Source organism: Oryx dammah, unplaced genomic scaffold (genome assembly GCF_014754425.2).
Source record: "Oryx dammah isolate SB20612 unplaced genomic scaffold, SCBI_Odam_1.1 HiC_scaffold_9, whole genome shotgun sequence".
Classification (NCBI taxonomy): Eukaryota; Metazoa; Chordata; class Mammalia; order Artiodactyla; family Bovidae; genus Oryx; species Oryx dammah.
Genome location: NW_024070193.1, coordinates 47,574,849 through 47,598,063, shown reverse-complemented (window position 1 = coordinate 47,598,063; position 23,215 = coordinate 47,574,849). Strand labels below are relative to the sequence as shown.

The following is a 23,215-nucleotide window of genomic DNA, read 5'->3' as shown; positions in this document are numbered from 1 at the left end:
ATTTAAAAACCTCTGTTCCTCAAAGAAAATTTCAAAAAATACTTAAGAGGCCAAGAGCCTACCCACTTCTCTATTTGTATATCCGTAGTTCCCACCCTGGATGCACGTTAAAATTATCTAAATTCTTTCTGTTTAGCGTTGGGCATATGTTTAAAACCTCTTCAAGCGATTCCAAGTGCAACCAGACTTCAAACCTACTGTATAATTAACAATCTGGCTACTGGTTATTTCTTTACAGTCGTTTAATACCTAGGGCTTCAAATTTTCAAAATGATCGCCCTCATCCTGTAACTCCTTTTTGAACCATAGAATGTATTTTAATTCTTTTTAATGGCTGCATGGTATTGGGCAGAAAATATATTAATAATTGCTATCACAATTTTTTTTCTACGAAAAAAATTCTCATGCGTTCCATCCGTGTAGTCTTCATTTTGTTTTATTTTTTAAACGGGAAACTTCCCATTGACAGAACTCTTTAAAAATCTGAGTTAGACACTGCTAACTTATCCTCCAAAAACCGCAAAGTAACCTCCAGTTTTTGTTCATCCAACAGAGGTTTGTTCAGTGCTTTCCCAAGAAAGAAAAATGCAGTTTAAATAAGGAACCCGCTCAAGCGCATAGGTACAGAAAGCTGGGTGAGAGCGCCAATCCCAAAGGGCAGAGCGCCAATCCCTTGCCGGCCTTTCCGGACCGCAAAGCTCTTCGAAACCTGAGTGCCACAATCAACCCTCCAACTTCCGCCATTCGCTGGCGTCCGCGCTAGCGCCGTAGCCCGTCTTCCGGAGGAAGGCCCGCCCCCAGATGCACGCCTTCATGGCGCTTCCGCTGAGCTTTCGTTGTTATTGGCTGGATGCGGACTATATAAGGACGTCATTTCCGCCCGCCCGTCCTTTCGGCGCTACCCAGAGAGGGGTCCATACGGCGTTGTTCTGAGTGAGTTGCTTTTGGGGTGCCAATGGCTCCCAGGGTCAAGAGGACAAGCTTGCTGTTCAAATGAGGTGTGGGGAGGACCTGGGGTGAAAGTTTGCAGACGGAGTGCGTTAGCCTCTGATAAGGCGCTCTATCGCTCAGACTGGCGGCCTACACGTGGCCGGGCCCGGGCCGGGACGTTCCCACTAGGCCTCGGGAGCGGGCAGAGATTGCGCTCCCGCCGCGGAGGCTCCGGGCCGGGTGGCCGGGGCTGCAGAGAGACCACCCTACGCTGCGCGCTAGTTTTGACTCAGATCCCGACGCTCGGTTGTTAAATCCCGAGGTTTATGCTCCGGTTTTCTCCATCTGCTTGAGTTTGTCTCTTCCTTGTTCGTGGTGTTCAGGAGTTAAGGTCCTTGACGAGGTTTTTGTTACCGGAGAGATCAAACTACACATTTCTCTTCTCTTAGTTCAAAATAACTTGGACAAGGAATGCAAAAAAAAGTCATAACAGACTAAGGTGTAGAGAGAAATAAATTTAGTAACGAACAGAAGGTGCACTCGGGGAAGAAGGCAGGTGAGGAGCGCACCGAGAGCTTTTCAAACACACACACACACACACACACCCCATTTCACTTTGATTTCTCTAATGGGTGGTTTTTATGGGAGGTTTCTTGAGTAGGGGCGAAGTACACTTTGTGGAAATTGGATGGGATCTTGATTGCACCTGGTTCTGGAAGGCACCGCACATGCTCTCTAAGAGCCATTTTCCTCCAAGAGCGCCCTTCCCGAGAGGTTGAAGAGCAGTCGCCTGCAGCTAGTGTGCTCCTCCAGGCCCTGTGGATTTGTGGGCAGGGGATCCTATTCAGGTGTGACGAGCTTTAATGAAAATCTAATGTTCGTGTTGTAAACGCCATACTTGACACTTCATGGTCACATTAAGTGCAGAAAAAAGGGATGGGAGTTGCTTGATTATCTGCGTTTGAGGAGATTGTCCTTGATCTGGCCTTGTTTTTCTCATTTTAAGGAAAACTAGTAATCTTGGAATGCCGAAGGTACCACCTTCAATCCGCTTGAAAATATGCCTATTTACATCACCGTTGGTCACCTTCTGAATATTCTCAGACACGGCTGCTCTTTGACATCTAACTCCTCTGTACCTTGAGTATTAAAAAGTCTCCATTCACTGTTTCTATTTAGTTACCTGGGTGTTTTGCCTGTCTCCACACCACTCTTTCAGCAGGATTTGATTTTCCAAGGTGTTGCATAGATCTGTTAATGCTCTGTCCTGTCCACTAGACTGACCCCACTGCCTGACGATGTAGGAGGTGTGGTCTGTGGTTAAGATTTAAACATTAAGTCACCTGACTCCCAAGAGTAGAATGTACCATCCCGCTTGAGTCCCTGGAGTTTAAAGGACTTTGGTGAACTGTTTTTCAGGTTCCCGTCGTAACTTAAAGGGAAGCTTTCACAATGTCCGGAGCCCTTGATGTCCTGCAAATGAAGGAGGAGGATGTCCTCAAATTCCTTGCAGCAGGAACCCACTTAGGTGGCACCAACCTTGACTTCCAAATGGAACAGTACATCTACAAAAGGAAAAGTGATGGTCAGTTATTGCTTTAGTGCTCTTTGCTTGGTCATTCCAGCTATAAGAACAAGTTTTGACACAACTATTCTGGTACTGAGTTGAAGTGCTTTGTGAAATTTGAGCCTTAGAGGGCTCTCACTAAGTAACTGATGAAAATAGATGTTTAGATTGGTAAGAAGCTTTAAAAGTATTAAGTGATCTGGTTGTTTCTAAAGGAAAAATTCTGAACTCCAGTGGAAGAGTGGAAACTGGTAGGTTGTGTGTCGTGGGTTGGGCCTTGAATAAGCACAATGTAAAGATAAGGAGAAAGTTTAATAGCTTGAAGTGAAGTCGCTCAGTCATGTCCGACTCTTTGTGACCCCATGGACTGTAGCCTGTCGTGCTTCTCCATCCATGGGATTTTCCAGGCAAGAGTATTGGAGTGGGTTGCCATTTTCTTCTCCAGAAGATCTTCCCAACCCAGGGACTGAACCTGGGTCCTCCTGCATTGCAGGCGGATGCTTTACCATAGCCTAGTTTCTAATAATTTATCTCCCAGAGTGCCTTATAATTTGTAGCTACCAATACGGGTTTGTAAAGCTGATTTCTGAATTGGGAACAAGCATTTTGGTTTTCGTTTATGTATCAGGAAAAGTAAGGTAGCGTTTGATGAGACTGGAATGCATTAAGTTGTTCAGCTGAGATAGAAGCACGAAGGATTTACAGCTGTGAGTGGCAAGGTTTAAGGGAGTTCGTGATAAATTTGACATGTTAGATGACGAGGAAAATAATGGTAGGCCACAAATAATTCTGCATGGAAGGCTTGAGAGTGGGTTAACACAGGAGGATAAGAAATGAAAAGATGCATTTTGCACATTATTAAAGCTCAGAGTGGAGGCCAGTCTTGGCCAATGAACTGCTGAGTGTCGGAAGTGTGCTATATTAATGGCAGGATTTTCGCTAACACCAGGAGAGCTTGCCTCTATGACTGGAGTTTGATAGTACTCGCTGCCACATGACTTCATGTTTTTAGAAGAATATTACCTTACAAAGCTGGGTTTGCTCTTAAGAAAACCTTGTGTCCCCGCCTAGGCATCTACATCATAAATCTGAAGAGGACCTGGGAGAAGCTGCTGCTGGCCGCTCGGGCCATTGTCGCCATTGAAAACCCGGCTGACGTCAGTGTCATTTCCTCCAGGAACACTGGCCAGGTTTGTGGGACAGTATGCTTGGTTTTTGCTGCAAAGCCTACCAATGTTTTGAGATGTATAGAAAAGCAGTAACAAACCCCAGAATTTATTTAAAAAACATTTGAAACTGGGCTGAGTTAGAGGAATCCCCAAAATTAAAGATTGTCACCGTATTTATCACTTCACATCTGACACTTAAAATTCGTGTTGTATCATTGTGTATTTTCCTGAGCCGCTGAATTTCAAGGAAAAAGTGGCTCACTGCCATTTTCAGCAGTGAGCTTTGAAGGTTTAAAATGAACTATTGGACTTGCCTGGTGGTCCAGTGGTGAGAATCTGCCTGGTAATGCAGGGGACATGGCTTCAGTCCTTGGTCTTGGAAGATTCCACATGCCCCAGGGCAGTAAGCCCACTCACCACCAAGTACTAAAGCCCCCACCCTCTAGGGTCTCTGCTCTACAGCAGGCGAAGCCACGACAAATAGAGAAAGCCCATGCACACCAAGGGAGACACTGCACCCAGAATTTAATTACCTTCAGGTTTCATTTCTTTAAAAAAAAAACTGAAATATTGAGTTAAAAAGTTAGAATTAAATGTCAGTTTTTCAGGAAGGGCTTCTGTCAATAGGATACCACCACACTGTCACATCAGCAAGAGTAAGAATATTTGCCAGATTAAGTGAATAAAAATAGCTTAATAAACATTGTCTTTTTTCCCTTTCATTTTTTTGAAACTTGCTCTAGGACACCACTCCATTCCCACTGATACATGCAATCTTTTCTCCACACCCCGTCCAGTGTTGTTTGTACACATTTTGAGGATGGCTATTTTGAATAGTGAGAACCAGTTTCTCAGTATGAGGGGAATTTACTAGTTGCTATTGGCAAGCTGAAATTCTGCCTTAAATGAGTTTATTTTCAGTTATTTGCTGATCTCAGGTGTCTATTTTACATCCCTGCAGGCTCTTGAAGGCTTAGTGCCCATGGCCATGGTTTGAAAGTTGCTATTGCGAGAAACGGCCACAAGGTGGCAGGATTTCTCTGCTCGAGTTTGTTTACTGGAGGCAACCACAGCCTTACTGTAACTCCTATTCCTGGGTTCAAAGTTAAAAGTGAAAGATGCCAGAAGAAACGCTCAAAAGCTTGTCTGTTGTTACTTTTATTTTTATTGGAGTTGGGTGGATTTACACTTTGGTGTTGGGTGTAGGTGTACAGCATCTTGTCCAGTAACCATGTATGCTTGCCTCTGCAGTTCTCTTCCCATATAGGGGATAAGAGCGTTGAGTAGAGCTCCTGTGCTATTCAGGAGGTTGTTGATGAATTTAGCATATGATTCCACCTTAGTATGATCGTCACTAGTTTCATCCCTGCTTGCTGCCAACAGCATTTATTAAATTCTCCTTTTCTGGCTGTGTAATATTCCGTTGTCCCTAGCTACCATTTTTTCTTTACCGGTTCTTGTGTGGATGGGCATATTGGCTTCTTGCCTCTTTGGGCTTGTATAAACAGCAGCACTGCGGTGAACTTTGGGCTCCATGTGTCTTTAAGAATTCTGGTTTCTTCCTGGTAGACACCCAAGAGTGGGTAGCTCTGTTTTACATTATTAAAGAACCCCCGTTGTGGCTGTTTCCAATTTATATTCCCACCAGTAGGATAGGAATGAGCATTTATTTTCTCCACACCCTGTCCAGCATTTATTGTTGGTAGATGTTTTGGTGATGGCTGTTCTGACTGGTGCTGTCTTGATTCCTTGGCTTCCCTGGTGGCTCAGATGATAAAGAATCTGCCTGCAGTGTAGCAGACTTGGGTTAAATCCCTGGGTTGGGAAGATCTCCTGAAGAAGGGTATGGCTCCCTACTCCAGTATTTTTGGCCTGGAGAATTCTATAGACAGTGGAGCCTGGTGGGCTACAGGCCATGGGGTCCCAAAGAATCAGACACAACTGAGTGACTTAAAAGGTGTTTTGGGCTGATGCCTCAGTGTAGTTTTGGTTTGCACATCTCTAGAAATGAGCATATCGAGCCTCTTTCCGTGTGCTGCTTCTAAATAGTGTGAGGGAGATTTACCCATCAAAATTGGCATTCTGCATGATTCCACCTCCCGCCTATTAATTGCCCCAGGCATTTCCTGGTGACACATGTCATTTACAGCCCTGCAGGCACTGTGAGTGTTTAGCACCTGAGGCCCTGATTTGTGAGTCACTGTTGGCCAACACGGCCACAAGGTGACAGGATTTCTACTCGGGCAACTCCTGTTCCTGGGTTGAAAATGAAAGTGGTAGTTGGCAGAATGAGCACCCAAAGCCTTATGTCTTTATTTTTCTAATGTAATTTTTATTCTTTATTGGAATAAAGTTTTTCTTAATAACTTATTTAAATTTTTTTACCTTATTTTTAAAACAAAAAAAGTGATCAGTGATAAGAGGTGCTATTCACAAAGAGGATAGACATCAGAAACTATTAGAAGCCTAACAACAAAGAAAGCAAAACTGTAAAAAAAATAAGGGGAAAAAATAATCATATAGTGAAACATTAATGTTTCTCTGAGAATATTTTATCAAGTGCAGAAAAAAAATTGGTGCAACTTGAATTATGTCATTAATAATTTAATTAGAATAGATTTATAGTAATTTTATATCCTAAAATTTATTTAAAATTTTGTATTTTACATGTTGCTATCAGCTATCCACAGAACATTTGGAGAAACTGGCTAAAAGATAAACATTACTAAGTTTCAGTAATTTATTTTTGTGTTTGTTATTCATATACACACATTATTTTTCAAATTGTTTTCCATAATAGGTTATTACAGGATACTGACTTTAGTTCCCTGTGCTATACAGTAAGCCTTCGTTGCTTCTTGCATATCTATTTTCTAAGTCAAGTGGAATCAAAATGTCCTATGTTGTTTTAGTTAGGCAGAAATTCATAAGTCTTCTAAAATATATATATTATGCATATTATTTATATTATACAAAAGCTTTACTACTACGCTTCATAAATGCTTGAGAAAGAACATTAAGCTAAAAAGAGATGGAGAAATTGGAAACCATAAACTAAATGAAATGGGAGCACTGAATATGAAATGGAAAAAGTGAAACAAACTAGAAAATAGTAAGAGGTCCTCACATATAGTCCAGTTGTTATTAACGTTAGAAACATATCTGGAGCACTGGCAAACAAAAAGCAATGCCTGGGCATTTGTGCTCAAAATAATTCTGATTTGCATCTGGATTTTAAGAAGTGATTACAGGTTTTTCCATTAAATGGTAGTTTTGGTGGTACAGAATTCTGTTATTTTTCTGTTGGTTAGTCATGATACAATGGTGTTGAGTAATAGCTACATAATCGCAGTAGTGAAAGATGTTTATCAGTTTTCACAATCAAAAATAATTATAATTATAAGCCATAATGGGAATATGATTAATTTAATATAAAATGATTACATACAGTTTTGGGGGGCTCAAGCAGAGTGATGTGGTAAATGGAAGTGGGTTCATGCGCGTGTTTTCATCCACCTGGCCAATCTGTGTCTTCTGGTACATTTAATCCATTTACATTTCAGGTAATGTATGATCCTATTACTGTTTGAATTCTTTCAGGTTTATTTTCTGTAGGTCTTTCCTTCTCTTGTGTTTCCTGTCTGGAGAAGTTCCTTTAGCATTTGTTGTAAAGCTGGTTTGGAGGTGCTGAATTCGCTTTAACTTTGTGCTTGTCTGGAAGGCCTTTGGTTTCTCCATCAAATCTGAGGGAGAGTCTTGCTAGGTAGAGTATTCTTGGTTGTAGGTTCTTCCCTTTCATCACTTCAGATATATCTTGCCATTCCCTGCTGGCTTGTCGTTTCTGCTGAGAAATCAGGTGGGAGTCTGGTGGGAGTTCCCTTGCCACGTTGTTGGTTGCTTTTTCCCTTGTTGATTTTATCTTCTCTGTGTTTAAGGTTTGCCAGTTTGATTACTATGTGTCCTTTTGTGTTCCTCCTTGGGTTTATCCTACCTGGGACTCTGCTTCCTGGATTTGATTGACTATCTCCTTTTCCATTTTAGGGAAGTTTTCAGCTATTATCTCTTCAAATATTCCCTCAGGTCCTTTCTCTCTTCTTCCGGGCCCCCTGTAATGGGAACGTTGGTGTGTTTAATGTGGGCCCACAGATCGCTTAGGCCGTCTTCCTTTCTGTGCGCATTCTGTTCCGTGGCAGTGATCTCCCCCTACCCGTTCTTTGGCCTCTGCTGCTGATTCCTTCCAGTGTATTATTTGTCTGTCTGTTTTAGGTCTTTGGTAAACAGTTCTTGCATCTTTTCAGCCTTTGCTTCCATTCTTTTCCCAAGATCCTGCATCTGCACTATCGTTTTGAATTCTTTTTCTGGAAAGTTGCCTGTCTCCGCTTCGTTTACTTGTTTTCCTGGGGCTTTATGCTGTCTCTTCATCTGGGACATAGCCTGCTTTTCCATGCTGACTGACTTTGTGTAATGTGGCTTGTTTTCGTCGCTGTGGGCCTGTGCTTGCTTCTCTGTCTGGCCTCTGATGGAGGAGGCTGTGACTTCTGTAGACTTCTGGTGGAAGGGACTGGTGGTGGGAAAGACTAGGTCTTGCTCTGGTGGCAGGGCTCTGTCAGTAAAGTTTTAATCCAGTTATCTGCTGATGGAGGCTCCCAGGGATTGTGCTCCCTCCATCCCTGGTAGTTTTTGCGCCTGAGAACACCCAGCCTTGGGTTGCAGACTCTGGTCAGGTTAGTGGCGACCTCCGAGAGGCTTTACATCAAGGAAGGACCTTGCCAGGCTGGTACCCCCATCCCTGTGAGCCTCTGTGGGGTCACTGCACCTCTCCCCTGAGTCATAGTGCACACAAGGTTTTGTTTCTGCCTTCCAAGACTGGAAGTCCTATAATCGAATCCCACTGGTCTGCAAGGTCAGATTCCCTGGGGATTGCCAGTCCCTGTGTTGGATACCCAGGCTGGGAAGCCAGATGGGAGGTTCAGAACCTTTGCAGCAGTGGGAGGACTTTGGTATTAACTGCTCTCTAGTCTGAGTCACCCACCCAGCTGGTGTGGGGTTCGGTTTATCGTGATTGTACCCCTCCTACCATCTACCATCTTGCTGCGGCTTCCTTGTCTTTGGATGTGGGGTATCTTTTTGGTGGGTTCCAGCATCCTCCTGTTGTGGTTCCGCACCAGCTAGCTGTGATTGTGGTGCTCCTGCAGGAGGTGAGTGCGTGTCTTTCTGCTCCGCTGTCTTGAGCCGTGAAGTCAACTTGACTGGCAACGCAGCGTTTGCTGTAGGTGGTGTATTAGTGTGAATCTGTTGATCCCAAACTCCTAATTTGTCCTTTCCCCGATGGCAAGCATAAGTTTGGCTTTCAATTCTGTGAGGGAGTTTGTCGCCGGTAAACTCGTGCTACCAACTTTGTGATTCCACCTATAAGTCATTGTAACAGCAGGATGAGCACAGTCCTTAGCAGGCAGCCATTGGTGGGTATCTCAGGCCCCACCCACAAGCAGCTGTCAGTGGGGGACTGTGAGGGAAGCAGTTCGGCCAAGGGTCAGTAGTGTGTGCTCATCGTGTGGACCGTGAGGCAGATTCAGGCCGCCTTACGGAGCCCCTCTGACTCACCCAGCCTTGGGCCGGTGAGTGAGCGGGAGGGCCCAGGGGCAGACTGGGGACTACGTCCTGCAGGGCTCCAGAGCCTTCACTAAGGCCCTCCACTAGCTTTGGGCCTGGCCCTGAGGCAGCGGCGACCTCTCCCTCCTGCCTGTTTCTGTGACCTGACGGCAGCAGCCCCTGCCTGGGTTGCGGTCTGTGGGACCTAGCCCTCCCTCAGCTTTGGCGGGGCCTGAGGACACTGAGGGCCAGCTGGATCGGGTGCCTGGCTCCCTCAGGGATGGCAGCTGCGGGATGTGGAGACCTGGCCCTGAGGGAGCTGCCAGCTGGGATCTGCCGCCTCTTAGCCAGGGCTGGGGCCTGGCCCTTTCTTGTCGAGACAAAAGAATAACGCTCATCTGGTAGAGATTTACAGGAACATTGTTACCTGACCAAGACCAGACCTCAGAAACAAAGGATCTGACAATCAAGAAGTTCGCAAGAACTAACGACACCCCTCCCTCACCTGTGCTTTTGCTGAAAGCCTTCGGGAACTGCAGGTGCTCTTGGGGCATGCGCCACCCATCTCCTTGTATGAACCTGGAATAACCCTTTCTCTCTTCCAGACTAGTGAGTAGTATGATTGCTCTCCCTTGGCATCGGGCAGACAGGCTTGTGATTCAGTAACAAGATGACATTGGCCTTTTGTGTCTGACTTGTTTAAGATGATCCTCACTAGGTCCATCCAGGCTTGCTGCCAGTGGCACTTATTAAATGCTCATTTCTGGCTGAGTAATGAATATTCCATTGTCCCTGGCTACCATTTCTTTCTCCTTTACCTTTCTGCTGTGGGTGGCATTTTGGCTGCTTCCCTCTTTTGGCTTGTGTAAATAGCACTGCAGTGAACTCGGGGGTGCATGTGTCTTTGAATTCTGGTTTCTTCCTGGTAGGACACCCAGGAGTGGGGTGGCAGGGTCTTAGGGCAGCTCTGTTTCTGCTTTACAATCCCACAAACTTTAATCCACACCCTGTCCAGCATTTGTTGTTTGTAGATGTAGGTGCTGGCCATTCTGACTGGTGCTAACCCATTTCTCAGTGTAGCTTTGATTTGCATGTCTCTACAAATTAGCAATATTGAGCCTCTTTTTGTGTGTTTCTTTTAAACACAGTGTAAGCGAAATTAAACTGTTGAAATTGGCCTCCTGAGACTCTGCTTTTTTTTCCCCAATTACTCACCCCAGACACTTCCTGATGGCAGGTGTCATTTACAGCCCTGCAGGGCCTGTGAATGCTAAGTGCCCAGGGCCTGGTTTCAAGGTTGCTGTTGGCCTGAGATGGCCACATGGTGGCAGGATTTTGTGGAAGTGGCAGAAGAAACACTCCAAATCTCCTTTCACGTTACAGCTTGTTTTTATTTTCTAAGTTTTTGTTTGTTTGTAATGCTTATGTGTTCATTTGCTTGGTTGCATTGCCCTGGTTCTCAGTTGCAATCCCCAGGGTCTTTGACCCTTGTGGCACCGTGGGGTATCTTAGATGAGGCATGTGGGATCCAGTCCCTTGACCAGGGAAGTTTCTGAGTTTTACTTTTGTTGGAATAAAGTTGGTTTCCAACGCTGTGCTTGTTGTAGGCGTGCAAGGCCATGTCCACTTATGTGTGTGTCACCATCTTCAGACCTCTCTCCACGGGATTAACATGCACACTAATATAAATGAGACCGGTAGGCAACGAGGCCTACTGTATAGCCCGGGGAACTCTCCCTGTGCTCTACGGGAGGTCTCGTTGCCTATCAGTTTTTATATATTAGTGTGTATGTGTTAATCCCAAACTGTGGCTTCGGTCCTAGGCCTCAGCTGTAGTTTCAGTCCCCCTGTTTTGTGGCAACCTGGCGATGTCTGCCGCTGGGTTCAGGGAGGCCAAGGTTGCCCTGGAGCTAGTGAGTAAAGGCGGAGGCTGCCCTGGCGAGCCCGCCTCTTCTCGTGCCACTGAACAACAGCACTCGCCTGCAGCAGGACTGCTCTCCGTCCCCTGGAGGGTGTGTTTGCCCCCACCCCCGCCAGTCTTCTTGCCTGGTACCCTCTAAGGCAGCACTCAGCCCTCACCTGGCCTAGCGGACACACACCTCAGGCTGCAGCGTGCAGCGCGGTGGCGCAGACCGTCTGTGCGGGTCTCTGTCCTGCCGGCACAAACCAGTCATCTTTGTACTGAGCTTCGGAACCTCCCTTTTTGTTCCAGTTCATATCCCTGCCAGTGAGGGAATGTTCCAGGGTAGCGGGAAACGTTTCCTCTTTCTTGCCTCCAGCCCTGTTCTGTGGAGCTCTTGCCTGCCCTTTTGAGTTGTTCCTAGGTGTTCTATGTGCAAATGTACATTTATACATACGTACAAACACATAACAGTGTTGGTGGAGGGGGGTGAATTCTTCTCAATTCTCATTTTACTCAATTGTCCTGATTAGGCCTCCTTGCAAGAGGTGTTTTAACTGGGCTTTATTCTCCTTGTGGCTGGCTTAATCACTCGACTTCTTTGCGGAGACACATGGTTGATGGTTTTAATTACTGCTGTAGAATGAGCCCAGTGACCAGTCTGCTTCCATCAGGGAAGTTTACTACCTGGATTACAGAAGCGCTCTGCTGGTCAGGTTCTCCATGGTGTGCTTGCATTTTGTGCCATTTTTTTAGTCTTAGGAGGACTTTGGACACACAGGAGTCACTAGCCCTTTACTCGTAAGTGGTACTTGAACCAGGCTGGTTTGCTGTGGAACCAGCAGAAGTGAGGGTGTAGTGACCATCAGCTAACCCGAGGGAAGAGCATCCCCAGCAGAGGGCCTGGGTGTGGGGCCATGTTTAGCGTGTCTTTCTTTTTGTTCTGATTCTCTGTTTCCAGGCAATAAGTGGAAGATGGAGAGCAATCTGCCTACAATGCAGGAGACCCGGGGTTGATCCCTGGGTCAGGAAGATCCCCGGGAGAAGGGGATGGCAACTCATGCAGTATTCTTGCCTGGAGAATGCCACAGACAGGAACATGGCAGGCTATAGGCCATAGGGTCGCAAAGAGGCACAACTGTGTGACTAACACTTCGATTTTTCATAGGACGATTAAATGCTAGCTGTTTCGAGGAAGGCTTTGGGGGAGTTTCTGCTAGCTTGCTTGGTGACATTGCGAAACTTGCCGGTGGTCCGTTCATCATTGCGGGCTGCTGCGGCACCGTCTCTGGGGCACTTGCTAACCCTTTGTTGCTGCTTCCAGCGAGCTGTGCTGAAGTTTGCGGCTGCCACTGGAGCCACTCCTATCGCTGGCCGCTTCACTCCGGGAACCTTCACTAACCAGATCCAGGCCGCCTTCAGGGAGCCGAGGCTTCTGGTGGTCACCGATCCCAGGGCTGACCACCAGCCCCTCACAGAAGCCTCCTATGTTAACCTGCCAACCATTGCTCTGTGCAACACGGACTCTCCTCTGCGCTATGTGGACATCGCCATCCCGTGCAACAACAAGGTAACCGTCCATGACTGAACTGGCGCCGGACCATCCGTGCCCCGCCCGCGGGCCTTCCTATGCACATTGTTAGAGCTTGGAGTTGAGGCCGCTGGCCAGTGAACTCACAAGTGTAGGTAGTGTGCTACACGAGGGGCAAGTTTTTCGCTAACACCACAAGGGTCTCTGGCCCAATGAGTGGAGTTGGATAGTAATACTTGCTACAAAAGTATGATTTTAAGGACAGGTGAAAACATTTTTAAAATAGCCTGTTTTTTTTCTCTTCAATATTCCTCTTTTTTTAGTCATGTATCGTGCTCTGAGATCCTAAAAAGGTGGGTTACCTGTGGTTCAAATTGGTTGTGTGTCACTGATCTCAAACCTGGCTACGCATAAGAACGGAGCAGAGGTTTTCTTTTATTTCTACCAGTATTCAGGCACTGACCCCATTTTGTTGTGTAGAGTGGAGTCCTAATTAAACCCCATGAACCCGGTGGCAGACAAGATGGAGAACCAGAGAGAGAACAGTCTTGGTGTGAGCGTGCGTTTCCGCTTTGATTGGAGCACAGTGTTTAAGTGTTGTGCTGGTTTCTGCTGTGCTAAACATTCTCAAACTGCCAGTCAGTCTGCTCCCCTGGTACCAAGGGACCCAGATGAGGGGACAGGTCAGGTGGAGTGGGGGTGCGTATTAGTGTGCGGGGTTGGCCGAGCGTCGCCTGAACCTGGTGCTCTTGCAGGGGGCGCACTCCGTGGGCCTGATGTGGTGGATGCTCGCCCGGGAAGTCCTGCGCATGCGTGGCACCATCTCACGAGAACACCCATGGGAGGTCATGCCGGACCTCTACTTCTACAGAGACCCCGAGGAGGTGAGCTCATTGTCACGCACAGAAGTGCATACTGGATACTTTTTACTGCTAAGAACAGAAACTAATCTGTCAGTGCACATCAACTAAAAACTATTTTCCTAAACTAGATTGAAAAGGAAGAGCAGGCAGCAGCTGAGAAGGCTGTGACCAAGGAGGAGTTTCAGGGCGAATGGACCGCTCCAGCTCCAGAGTTTACGGCTGCCCAGCCTGAGGTGGCAGACTGGTCCGAAGGCGTGCAGGTGCCTTCCGTGCCCATTCAGCAGTTCCCCACTGGTATGTATCAGGATCCAAGGGCGTCCAGATGGTGGTTTAGAACTGCTCTTCTCAACCTGACGTATCTGTAGGAATAAAAAAGCAGATTGGTGCAGTGGGGTTACAAAAGTAACTGGGGATGTGGCTGATGGCCTTCTTGTATTTTCTCAACAGAAGACTGGAGTGCTCAGCCTTCCACTGAAGACTGGTCTGCAGCCCCCACTGCCCAGGCCACGGAATGGGTAGGAACCACCACCGAGTGGTCGTAAGCTGTTCTTCCGAACACTTGTAGAACTCGCACCAAAATGGAAATCTGGTTGATGGAAATAAACTGTTTCTAAAAATTTTGTTCCTTTATTTCAGTCTATGGGACAGACACACCTGGTATGAAAGCCTTGCTCAGCCTAGTGTGTGGCTCTGGGGGCAAGAGATGTTTCTGGGCCTAGGTGTCCTCAGCAGAGGATAATATTCACGGGGCTGATTCAGAGCAGCTGGTCTCGAGTCTGGGCATGAGGCCAGTGCTCATTCTATCACTTTGTTGTTCCTTAGTGTATAATTTTAAAATAGTTTCAAATATGTCATGCATGTAGGTGATCTAATAGACATACCTGTGTATTCTTGGAGAGTAAAGGTCGAGTTAAAGCCCTCTGAAGCCAATTGGATAGGTTACCAAGTAGAAGGTGCCAAGATTGGGAAACTGGATTCTCACTGCTGGTTACTGAAGTCCTGAGCTCTGCCCCTGTCATCCTCTGAAAAAGGTAAAGTGATTAAATCAATCAAAATGCTTCCGTTCGCTTTAAGCAGTGTGTAAATGGCATGTTTGCTGCAGCTTGCTTGTTTCCATGTTTCGGCCATTACCAGCAGCGCTCCTCTGAGCACTGTTTACAGATCCTGGTGCACGATAATTTCCTCACTCTAGGTTCACCACCAAAAAAGTCCTCTGAGAGAGCAGCCACAGTCTTCAGCACTTGCTATAGAAAGTGCTGTCCTTCCTTCACAGCTGAAACTGCTGCCTCAGAAATGCAGGGTTTGATTTGGCGGCCTCTTCCCACTGCCCTTCTGCGTCTGCTAAGGCCAGCGCCACACGGTCCGTCCTCTTTACTGGGGTTTCTACTCCACCCGGCACCAGGTGGGGCAGCCCTCTTTCCTCCTGTCTAGGTTATTAACTGCTGAGTCCTCTGCGTCCTCATACGCACTTTACCCTAGTGCAGTCACATCAGTCGCCACATGGGGCTGCACTGACTCTAATCTAGCACAGAATTGCTTCACAGCATTAAGAGGTTTTCAGTATTATCCTTTTCAAAGAGGTTTGTGTATCTTTGGTAAATAAGTTCCTATATTCTTGGGATGTTTTCAGTTAGTCTTTCACAATTAGGGATTCTATTAGATCCCTAATTTAAGTGACACAGGCAGTGGTGAGTGGCACTATGGCCGTGGTGTTTCTGACCCTGCCTGAGCAAGCCACACTTTTTGCACAAGGCAAGGGCTATATTAACCAAATTCCATCCATGAAAAATATGTTGCAAAGCTGCATACCAAACAGAGCCCATTTGCTAATGGAGAACACCTATCTGTGCTGAGTGCAGTGGCCTTCGCTTAGGAATAACCTGAGAGTTACCCTGTTCTGCCTCTCAAGGTAATTCAGCAATTAGCAAATCTAGCACACTGTTCTTCATTGTATCAGCAGTGAGGATGGAAACATGAAGGTTTGTCTAAAACTCCAGTGTCAGGCTATATAGGAGGGAGAGACTCATTTGGGAGAATCAAGAGTCTAAAAAATCCTCTCGGGGGGAATCTTGCCAACTTGAGCTGGGAGTAGTTCTGGGGACTTGGGACGCTTTATCAGAGGCCATGGAGTCCCTTGGAGCACAGGCTGTGTGAAGTAGACACATCCTCTGTCTAGCAGTTCTCGACTTCTGAAAACGGATTGGGGACCAGGAGAGACAGCCTGTTACCATGAAGACGTGTACCCCACTTTGTCCCCATGTCTGCCCTCGCTGGCAGACCAGCCTGGGGCACACCCTGCCCCGTGTCCAGACTGCATGCGTGCCAGTGCGGACAGCCCTCACTGCCGGCTGGGAGTCCTCTGCCGCCTTCTCGGCACCCTGGTTTCTGCATCTCTACCAGTACCTAATGCCAACCCAAGGGTTCTGCACAAGGGCCCCAGGCTGCTGTGGTGGTTGTTTCAGAATCACCTGGGGAAGATTGTTTCTTTGTGTTAGTGTTTTCATATAGAAATCTAGTGTAGATAGGTTTTGAAACAATGTCTAAAGGTTAATATTGTAATAATTGCTTTTGTAATTTAAAAATAAAACATAGCTTACTATAACACAAAGGGCAGAAGAAAAAGACTGTTGGAGAGGAAATTGAACTGGAAGAACACATGAATTGATTCAGAGGGACAGAACTTCGGAATGAGCAGTTAAAATATACACAAACATCTAGTTGGAATTAATACATGGAGGTGGAAAGTCAGCATCAAAGAGAAAGGCTTGAGAATTTTCTTAATTTCCTATAAGTTCACCAATTGAGAAATTCCAGTTTGCCAAATGTAATTTATTTTTAAAACCTATCCTCACTGTTGACTCATGGAAACAGCCAAACACGAAGTGTTCTAGAACATCACCAAGGAGAAGGACTGGCTGTTTGCTGTCAACAGTGACAGCTAGAACACAATAGAATGAGAAGAAGAAATGGTCAATACAGCTCAGTTATCCAAGAGTTAGGACACTAGCTTTCTTTAAAAAACTAAGGTAAATAGAAACCTCATGCCAGAAGGAAGCTGTCACCAGTGTCCATTCACCCTTCTTCCTTACTAACAGGTTGCCTGGATTGTGAGCTGGGTGTAAGCTGAGAAACTGTTAGATATAATTAATATCTGAGGCATCACTTTCTCAGCAAAGTCCTGTGAGAAAAAGAAACTAGAGGTAAATCTAGGCAGCCTGTAGCAGAAGTGGAAGAACAGGTCTGCTATTCCAAGAGGACATTCTGTCTGAGCTGTGGTGCATTCAGCCAGACGTTTATGTATGACCACACAGCTATGGGCTGTGCATCTGAACACTTTATCCTTGAAAAGCTCACAAAAAAGGGTTGGGTAGGATTAAAGGTGTTCTATAAACATTTTGGTAACCGTACCTTCTATCAAGAATTGTCCGCTGGCTGGTCAGCCGGCTTCGTGCGTGCTCAGTTGTGCCCAGCTCTGTAACCCCGTGGACAGTAGCCCTCCAGGCTCCTCTGGCTGTGGGATTTCGCAGGCAAGAGTACTGGTGGGCTGCCATGCCTTCCTCCAGGGGATCTTCCTGACAGAAATTGAACCTGTCCCTGGTATTTCCTGTATTGGCAGGTGGATTCTTCAGCACTAGTGCCACCTGGGAAGCTGAATTGGTACATCATGGCATTATTTAACCATCCCTAACACCTATTAAAGTGAAAAGAAAGGGAAAGTCAGTCATGTCTAACTATTTGCAACCCCATGGACTGTAGAGTCCATGGAATTCTCCAGGCCAGAATACTGGAGTAGGTAGCCTTTCCCTTCTCCAGGGGATCTTCCCAACCCAGGGCTCCTGCATTGCAGGCAGATTCTTTACCAGCTGAGCCACAAGGGAAGCCCGACACCCTCTTAGGGGTGCATCAAAAGACCCAGGCACACGAGCCTTAGGACCTGGGGGTGGAATGCTACTAGGTATGCTGCTGGTGGGGATGGAAACTGGTAACATCTGCTCTATGTAACACTGCAGAGGTTCCAGTTTATCCCAATCCTGGGTCTACAGAAAACGAAAAGAGACGTCCCACCATTCAGTGCAACACTATATTTACATAAGCCAAAGGAGGGAAGCAGCCATAATGTCCATGGACAGAACAGTAAGAAACGGTACCTAGATACAGTGGAATATTACTCAGGATGAAATAATGCCATTGGCAGCACCTTGGATGGACCTAGAGAGGATCATAGTAAATGAACTGAGAGATCAGTATCAAGGAGTTTCAAAAAGAGTTCAGATCATAAGTAGGATCTGAACAATGGTGGTAATGAACTAGTTCACCAAGGAGAAACTTGCAGAAACACACTTTTGGTTAACGTAACATACACAAGCCTGGCATGCTACAGTCCGTGGGGTGCAAAGAGTTGGACGTAATTTAGCAACTGAACAAAAACATTGAATACATCTGAAGTTGATAATAACCTCTGTACCATAGGGAACTTGACTCAACATTCAACCTATGTGGGGAGGGAACCTGAGGAGGAAGTGATAATATGTATAAATGGACAAGATGGTGTGCATATACAACCAACAACAAAGTGACAACTCCATTTAAAATAAGGAAATAGTAATGAGACAAGGTTTGGGGTGTTTCCTTTCTGCCTAGGAACTGGTCTCTAACCAGCTGAGGCTAGGAAGAAATCCTGCCCCCTTGTGGCTGTTTTGGGTAGGAGCGACTTTTAAAAACCTGTACCCTGGACACTTAATATTCACAGGGCCTCCAGGGCTGTAAATGACACCTGCCCTTTTGATAAGAAAAGTGGAAAAAGAAAAGATTCAAATGGGGCACAGTGTCAGGAAGCCAGTTTCAACAGGGAAGTTTCCCTCTCACTTTTTGCTGTTGCTGCTAAGTCGCTTCAGTCATGTCCGACTCTGTGCGATCCCATAGACGGCAGCCCACCAGGCTCCCCCATCCCTGGGATTCTCCAGGCAACAACACTGGAGTGAGTTGCCATTTCCTTCTCCAATGCATGAAAGTGAAAGTGAAGTCGCTCAGTCGTGTCCAACTCTTCGTGACCCCATGGACTGTAGCCTACCAGGCTCCTCCGTCCATGGGATTTTCCAGGCAAGAGAACTGGAGTGGGGTGCCATCTCACTTTTTAATTTTTATTAAACTTTATTTTGTATTGGGATATAGCTGATTAACAATGTTACAGTTTCAGGTAAAAGATGAAGGGACTCAGCCATATATATACATGTGTCCATTCTCCCACAAACTCCCATTCAGGCTGCAACATAACCCTGAACAGAGTTCCCTGAGCTATACAGTACCTCCTTGTTGGTTATCCATTTCAAATACAGCAGTGTATACATGGCCATTCCAAACTGTAACTATCCCTTACCCCCATTCTTCCCCCTGGCAACTGTGAGTTCATTTTCTATCCCTGCTTTTAGAAGAAGCATATGAAAAAGGGCTCCACATCAGTAATTATTAATATCAGGGACATGCAAATCAAAACTGCAATCACCTTGCCAGTCAGAAGGGTCATCATCAAACTGTCTACAAACAGGACTTCCCTGGTGGCGCAGTGGATAAGAATCCACCTGCCAGTACAGGGGGACACAGGTTCGATTCCTGGTTCCTGAAGATTCTATACACTACAGAGCCAACTAAGCCTGTACACCACAGCTGAGCCTGTGCTCTAGAGCTTGTGAGCCACACCTACTGAGGCCTGAGGGCCTGTGTGCCACAGGAGAAGTCACAGCAATGAGAAGCTGTGCTCCACAACTAGAGGGCAGCCCCCACTCTGCACCTAGAGCAAAGCCCGTGCACAGCAGTGAAGACCCAGCACAGCCAAAAGAAGCCTGCAAGCAATGAATGCTAGAGAGGACGTGGGGAAAAGGAAGGCCACGCTGTTTCTGTGAATGTAAACTGTTGACAGTCCACGGAGAACACACTAGAGCTCTAAAAATAGAGCTACCCTGTGATCTATCCGTTCCACTCTTGGGTATGTACAGGAAGAAAACCAGAATTCAGAAAGACACATGCAACTCACCGCTCAGCGCAGCACTAGTTTACACAAGACAAAAGAGGGAAGCAACCACCATGTCCACCAACAGAAGAACGGTACCTAGACATAACGGAATATTGCTCAGGCAGAAAGGAGAGTGAAATAATGCCACCGGCAGCACCCTGGATGGATCTAGGGAGGATCACAGTAAGTGAACTGAGTCAAAAAGAAAGACCAGTATCATAAGATATCATTTATAAGTGAGATCTGATCATTGGTTAATGATCAGTAATGAACTGCTTTACCAAGGAGAAACACTTGCAGAATTAAAGCACAAACTTCTGGTTATCCTAGGGGAAAGAATAAATCAGGAGTCTGGGTGTAACATACACAAATACATATAAAATTGACAAAAAGGACCTCCTGTATAGCATAGGGAACTACACTCAATAGTTTGTAATATCCTAAAAGGGAAAAAATTCAATAAAGGAACAGAAGTTTATGTATAACTGATTGACTGCTATATACCTGAATCTAAATTGATATTGAAACTATTTCAATGAAAAAAAGAAAAAAACGCTGCAGGATACTGACGAGAAAGCTAAAGCAAAGGTTCTTGAGAGGGATAGACCCCCTACAGGAAAAAAGTCCCTAGTAAGTTTCCCCCCCACTTTTTTTTTTTTTGTAGCTTTTTTCTTTTGGTCAACCTTTGCCCCTCCCTAGCAGGACAACTAGGCTGCAGTCCATGGGGTTGCGAAGAGTCAGACACGACTGAGTGACTTCACTTTGACTTTTCACTTTGATGCGTTGGAGAAGGAAATGGCAACCCACTCCAGTGTTCTTGCCTGGAGAATCCCAGGGACTGGGGAGCCTGGTGGGCTGCCGTCTATGGGGTCGCACAGAGTCAGACGTGACTGAAGCGACTTAGCAGCAGCAGCAGCAGCAGGACAACTAAAATCTGGGTAGAATCCAGGGGCTGTTCCAAGTTGAAGAACTAGTTTGAAGCAATTTAACTAAAATCACTTGTAACCCCACTAGTACACGTTGGCAATCATCTCAGAGAAAGGAAGAATTGCGTTTCCTGTGCTTGTCCTCACAGGTGTAAGGATTGTCCAGCTTTGGTGTAAGGACTTGAGATTGTTCAAAGACAAAGGACCGACCACAGTGGACAGCTTACGGTGGACGTACAGCTTGTTTTCTTTTGTGCTCTTCCTTCTCAAGGAACAGGAGCAACGCTGTTGGAGTTCGCATTTCACACCCCAGATCCCTCTGTTGGTCCCTTTGTGAGCTCAGAGAGTCCAATAAAACTGAAGAAGAAGGGCATCTGTCTGGGTAACTCCCTTAAGTACTACCAAATACCTTCAAACACCAAAGAAATCTCAAGCCCAAGTCATCGTTAGAAAAAAGACATCACAAGACCAAGTCGCTTTGTGGGATACTTAATATTCAAAGGAAAAAATAACTTGTAACTTGAAGAAATCGGGTAGCAAATTCTTCTGTCATCTGGAAACAGGCCTGGGACACGTAGGATTAAGGCAGTTGGTCTGGGGCCATGTATGGGGGATTTCGAGTAGCCATCACAACCAGGCCTTCGTGATTTTATCTTCCTTGCTTATTTTTATGCATTTGTCTATTTTAACTGTGGGTTTAAGAAACTGCCTTGTTGTACCTCCATGTTGACCAATTCTTAGTAGTAGAAGGCACAGCCCTTGTCTGTCCAGGTCTTTGCTGGAAAAGCTTTTGGTAGAAGTGGACATGTCTAGCTAATATCAGACTGACCTTGAGAAACCTTGCCTAGGAGTTGGGTTTGGGGGCTTAGGACATCTCAGGGCCCTCAGAGGCTTGTGTCATCCCTTCATTCCAAGTCATGGAGGTCACACGGTTTTCTGGCTGTAAGCACACAGCCTGTGGGCAAGGCCTGGCTGAGCAGTAGGCAAGGCCTTTTGAGCACTCACCCTCAGCCAGTGGTGCAGAGAGCTTATGTTGGGTGAAAGCAGTGAGCTGCTTGTAGGTAGCTGTTTATAGGAAACCGCCCTCAACAGACAGTCCCTCTTCCTGTCCCTTTAGCAAAGCTCTACAGGAACTTTTAAGTCGGGAATCCCCATGCTCTGCTCATCTCCAGCCCAAGCGCACCTTTGAAATCTTAATCTCACAACATCTGGCCTAAGAAATAAGAATAAGAAAGCAGATCTCTTTGCCAGCTTCCCCTTCAGTAATCTGAACAAACTATGTGAATAAGATAACACCTACAGGTGGGATTCCCTGGCAGTCCAGTGGTTAGGACTCTGCTCTCACTCCAAGGACCCAGGGTCACATCCCTGGTCAGGGAACTGAGATTCTGCCAAGATGTGCTAATACGTGGTCATCTAATAAGGGCATTCCTCTCTCACTGGGATCACGATTTGGTTCAGCTTTGGGTACTGCCAAGTGGGCTTCGGGTACAGAAATCTTCCCTGTACAGAGGGGTGCAGTCTCTCTAGTTACAGGAGTCAGTTCGGAGAAAGCCAGCTGACTGGTCATGTGCATAACCCCCCATGTGAGGTGACAGCCAAGGAAACCGCCTGTCCTGGGAGCGGCTCTTGGACTGAGTTGGGGCCCCTTCCAGGTCTTAGGCCAGACCGAGTCCCAGGACTCCAGCAATGACACGGGGTCTCTAAATGACGCCTGTACGGAGAGGGAACTGGGGGTGGATGGGAACAGAAGTGGTAGTTATACTGGCACAGTGGCCAGAGCAGCTCGGACCGCTGGCTCAGCGGGAGGAGTGAAAGTTTGGAGCAACGTGTCCTCACTTTCCTTCCCTTCCGTATTTTCCCTCATGTCACAGCTCAGGCACTCGCACATAGAGTTCACCTCTAACCATTCAAAGAATGTGTTTTTGCCTTGGTGTCAACCAACCAGGGGGACAATGCAATTGAAAAGAAACTTGATTACTATTGTGACATACAACAATTTGAGATTATCAAAAGAAATGTAATTTACCAGGATAAAACTTGATTTGGAGGTAAATGGAGAAACAGTACCAAACAAAATGAAACGAAAAATCCAAAGGACAGACAGAATCCTAAAGAAACCCTCAAGTTTGGTCTCGGGGTTTTGCATATCCCAATGACAAACACGGTGCACAGGGCCCCAAGGTAATCCTGCCTAAACCCCCCGTGGAGATCCTAACGGATGCTCTGGCCACACATGGGTACAATAAAATCTCATCTTCCTCTCACGGTTGAGGAATAGCTGAAGCATTCACCATAGTTAAAGCCAGAAATTCAAGACAGGCAAAACACAAATGCTAGCATCCAAACAAATGAAAGGACTGGCTCACAGATTGGGTAAAAGTCCAGCAACCCTTCCCCGTCTCCAACAGGGGCCCCCAACTTGACTATTCCAGAGAAAATGCCCGAAACAGTAAACAAAGTTCCCAGCTATAAGCACTGGAGCCACTTACCCTATTGAATCGAGCCTGTTAGCTCCCGGATGTCAACTCCTTGCTCCAGTTGCCAAGTGCTGGGGCAGCTAGTGCTGCTTTCAGGAATTTTGAAGGGAAGATCCTCAGGACAAGTGGTTCCTGCAGCTGCTGGGGCCTTACCTGAAAATCCCCAACCAGCGCCAGCGAGTCACCAGCTGGTTCCAAGTACAAGCTTGTACTGCTCTCCGCAGGACAGGCCACAAGTTGAGAGACA

The 23,215-nt window shown here is 46.3% G+C and overlaps 1 protein-coding gene and 2 non-coding genes across 5 annotated transcripts; all 3 read left to right on the top strand.

Moving 5' to 3' along the window:
• The first annotated feature begins 838 nt into the window (after positions 1–838).
• Positions 839–14,170, top strand: RPSA (ribosomal protein SA). Of its 3 annotated transcripts, none has more exons than XM_040246185.1 (7): positions 839–933; positions 2,350–2,515; positions 3,569–3,687; positions 12,483–12,728; positions 13,445–13,573; positions 13,681–13,846; positions 14,000–14,170. In XM_040246185.1, the coding sequence occupies exons 2-7, from the start codon at positions 2,383–2,385 to the stop codon at positions 14,092–14,094; spliced, it is 888 nt and encodes a 295-aa protein (XP_040102119.1). In that variant the 5' UTR covers positions 839–933; positions 2,350–2,382; the 3' UTR covers positions 14,095–14,170. The 3 variants fall into 3 exon arrangements, with proteins under 3 accessions (XP_040102119.1, XP_040102120.1, XP_040102121.1); XM_040246186.1 differs by having other exon boundaries at positions 895–998; positions 14,000–14,167; XM_040246187.1 differs by lacking the exon at positions 839–933 and adding an exon at positions 1,319–1,486 and having other exon boundaries at positions 14,000–14,167.
• Positions 3,345–3,495, top strand: LOC120868512. Its single transcript, XR_005722253.1, has one exon. It is a non-coding gene; the product is annotated as a small nucleolar RNA SNORA62/SNORA6 family (small nucleolar RNA).
• LOC120868513 lies at positions 12,787–12,936 on the top strand. Its single transcript, XR_005722254.1, has one exon. It is a non-coding gene; the product is annotated as a small nucleolar RNA SNORA62/SNORA6 family (small nucleolar RNA).
• Positions 14,171–23,215: the final 9,045 nt, after the last annotated feature.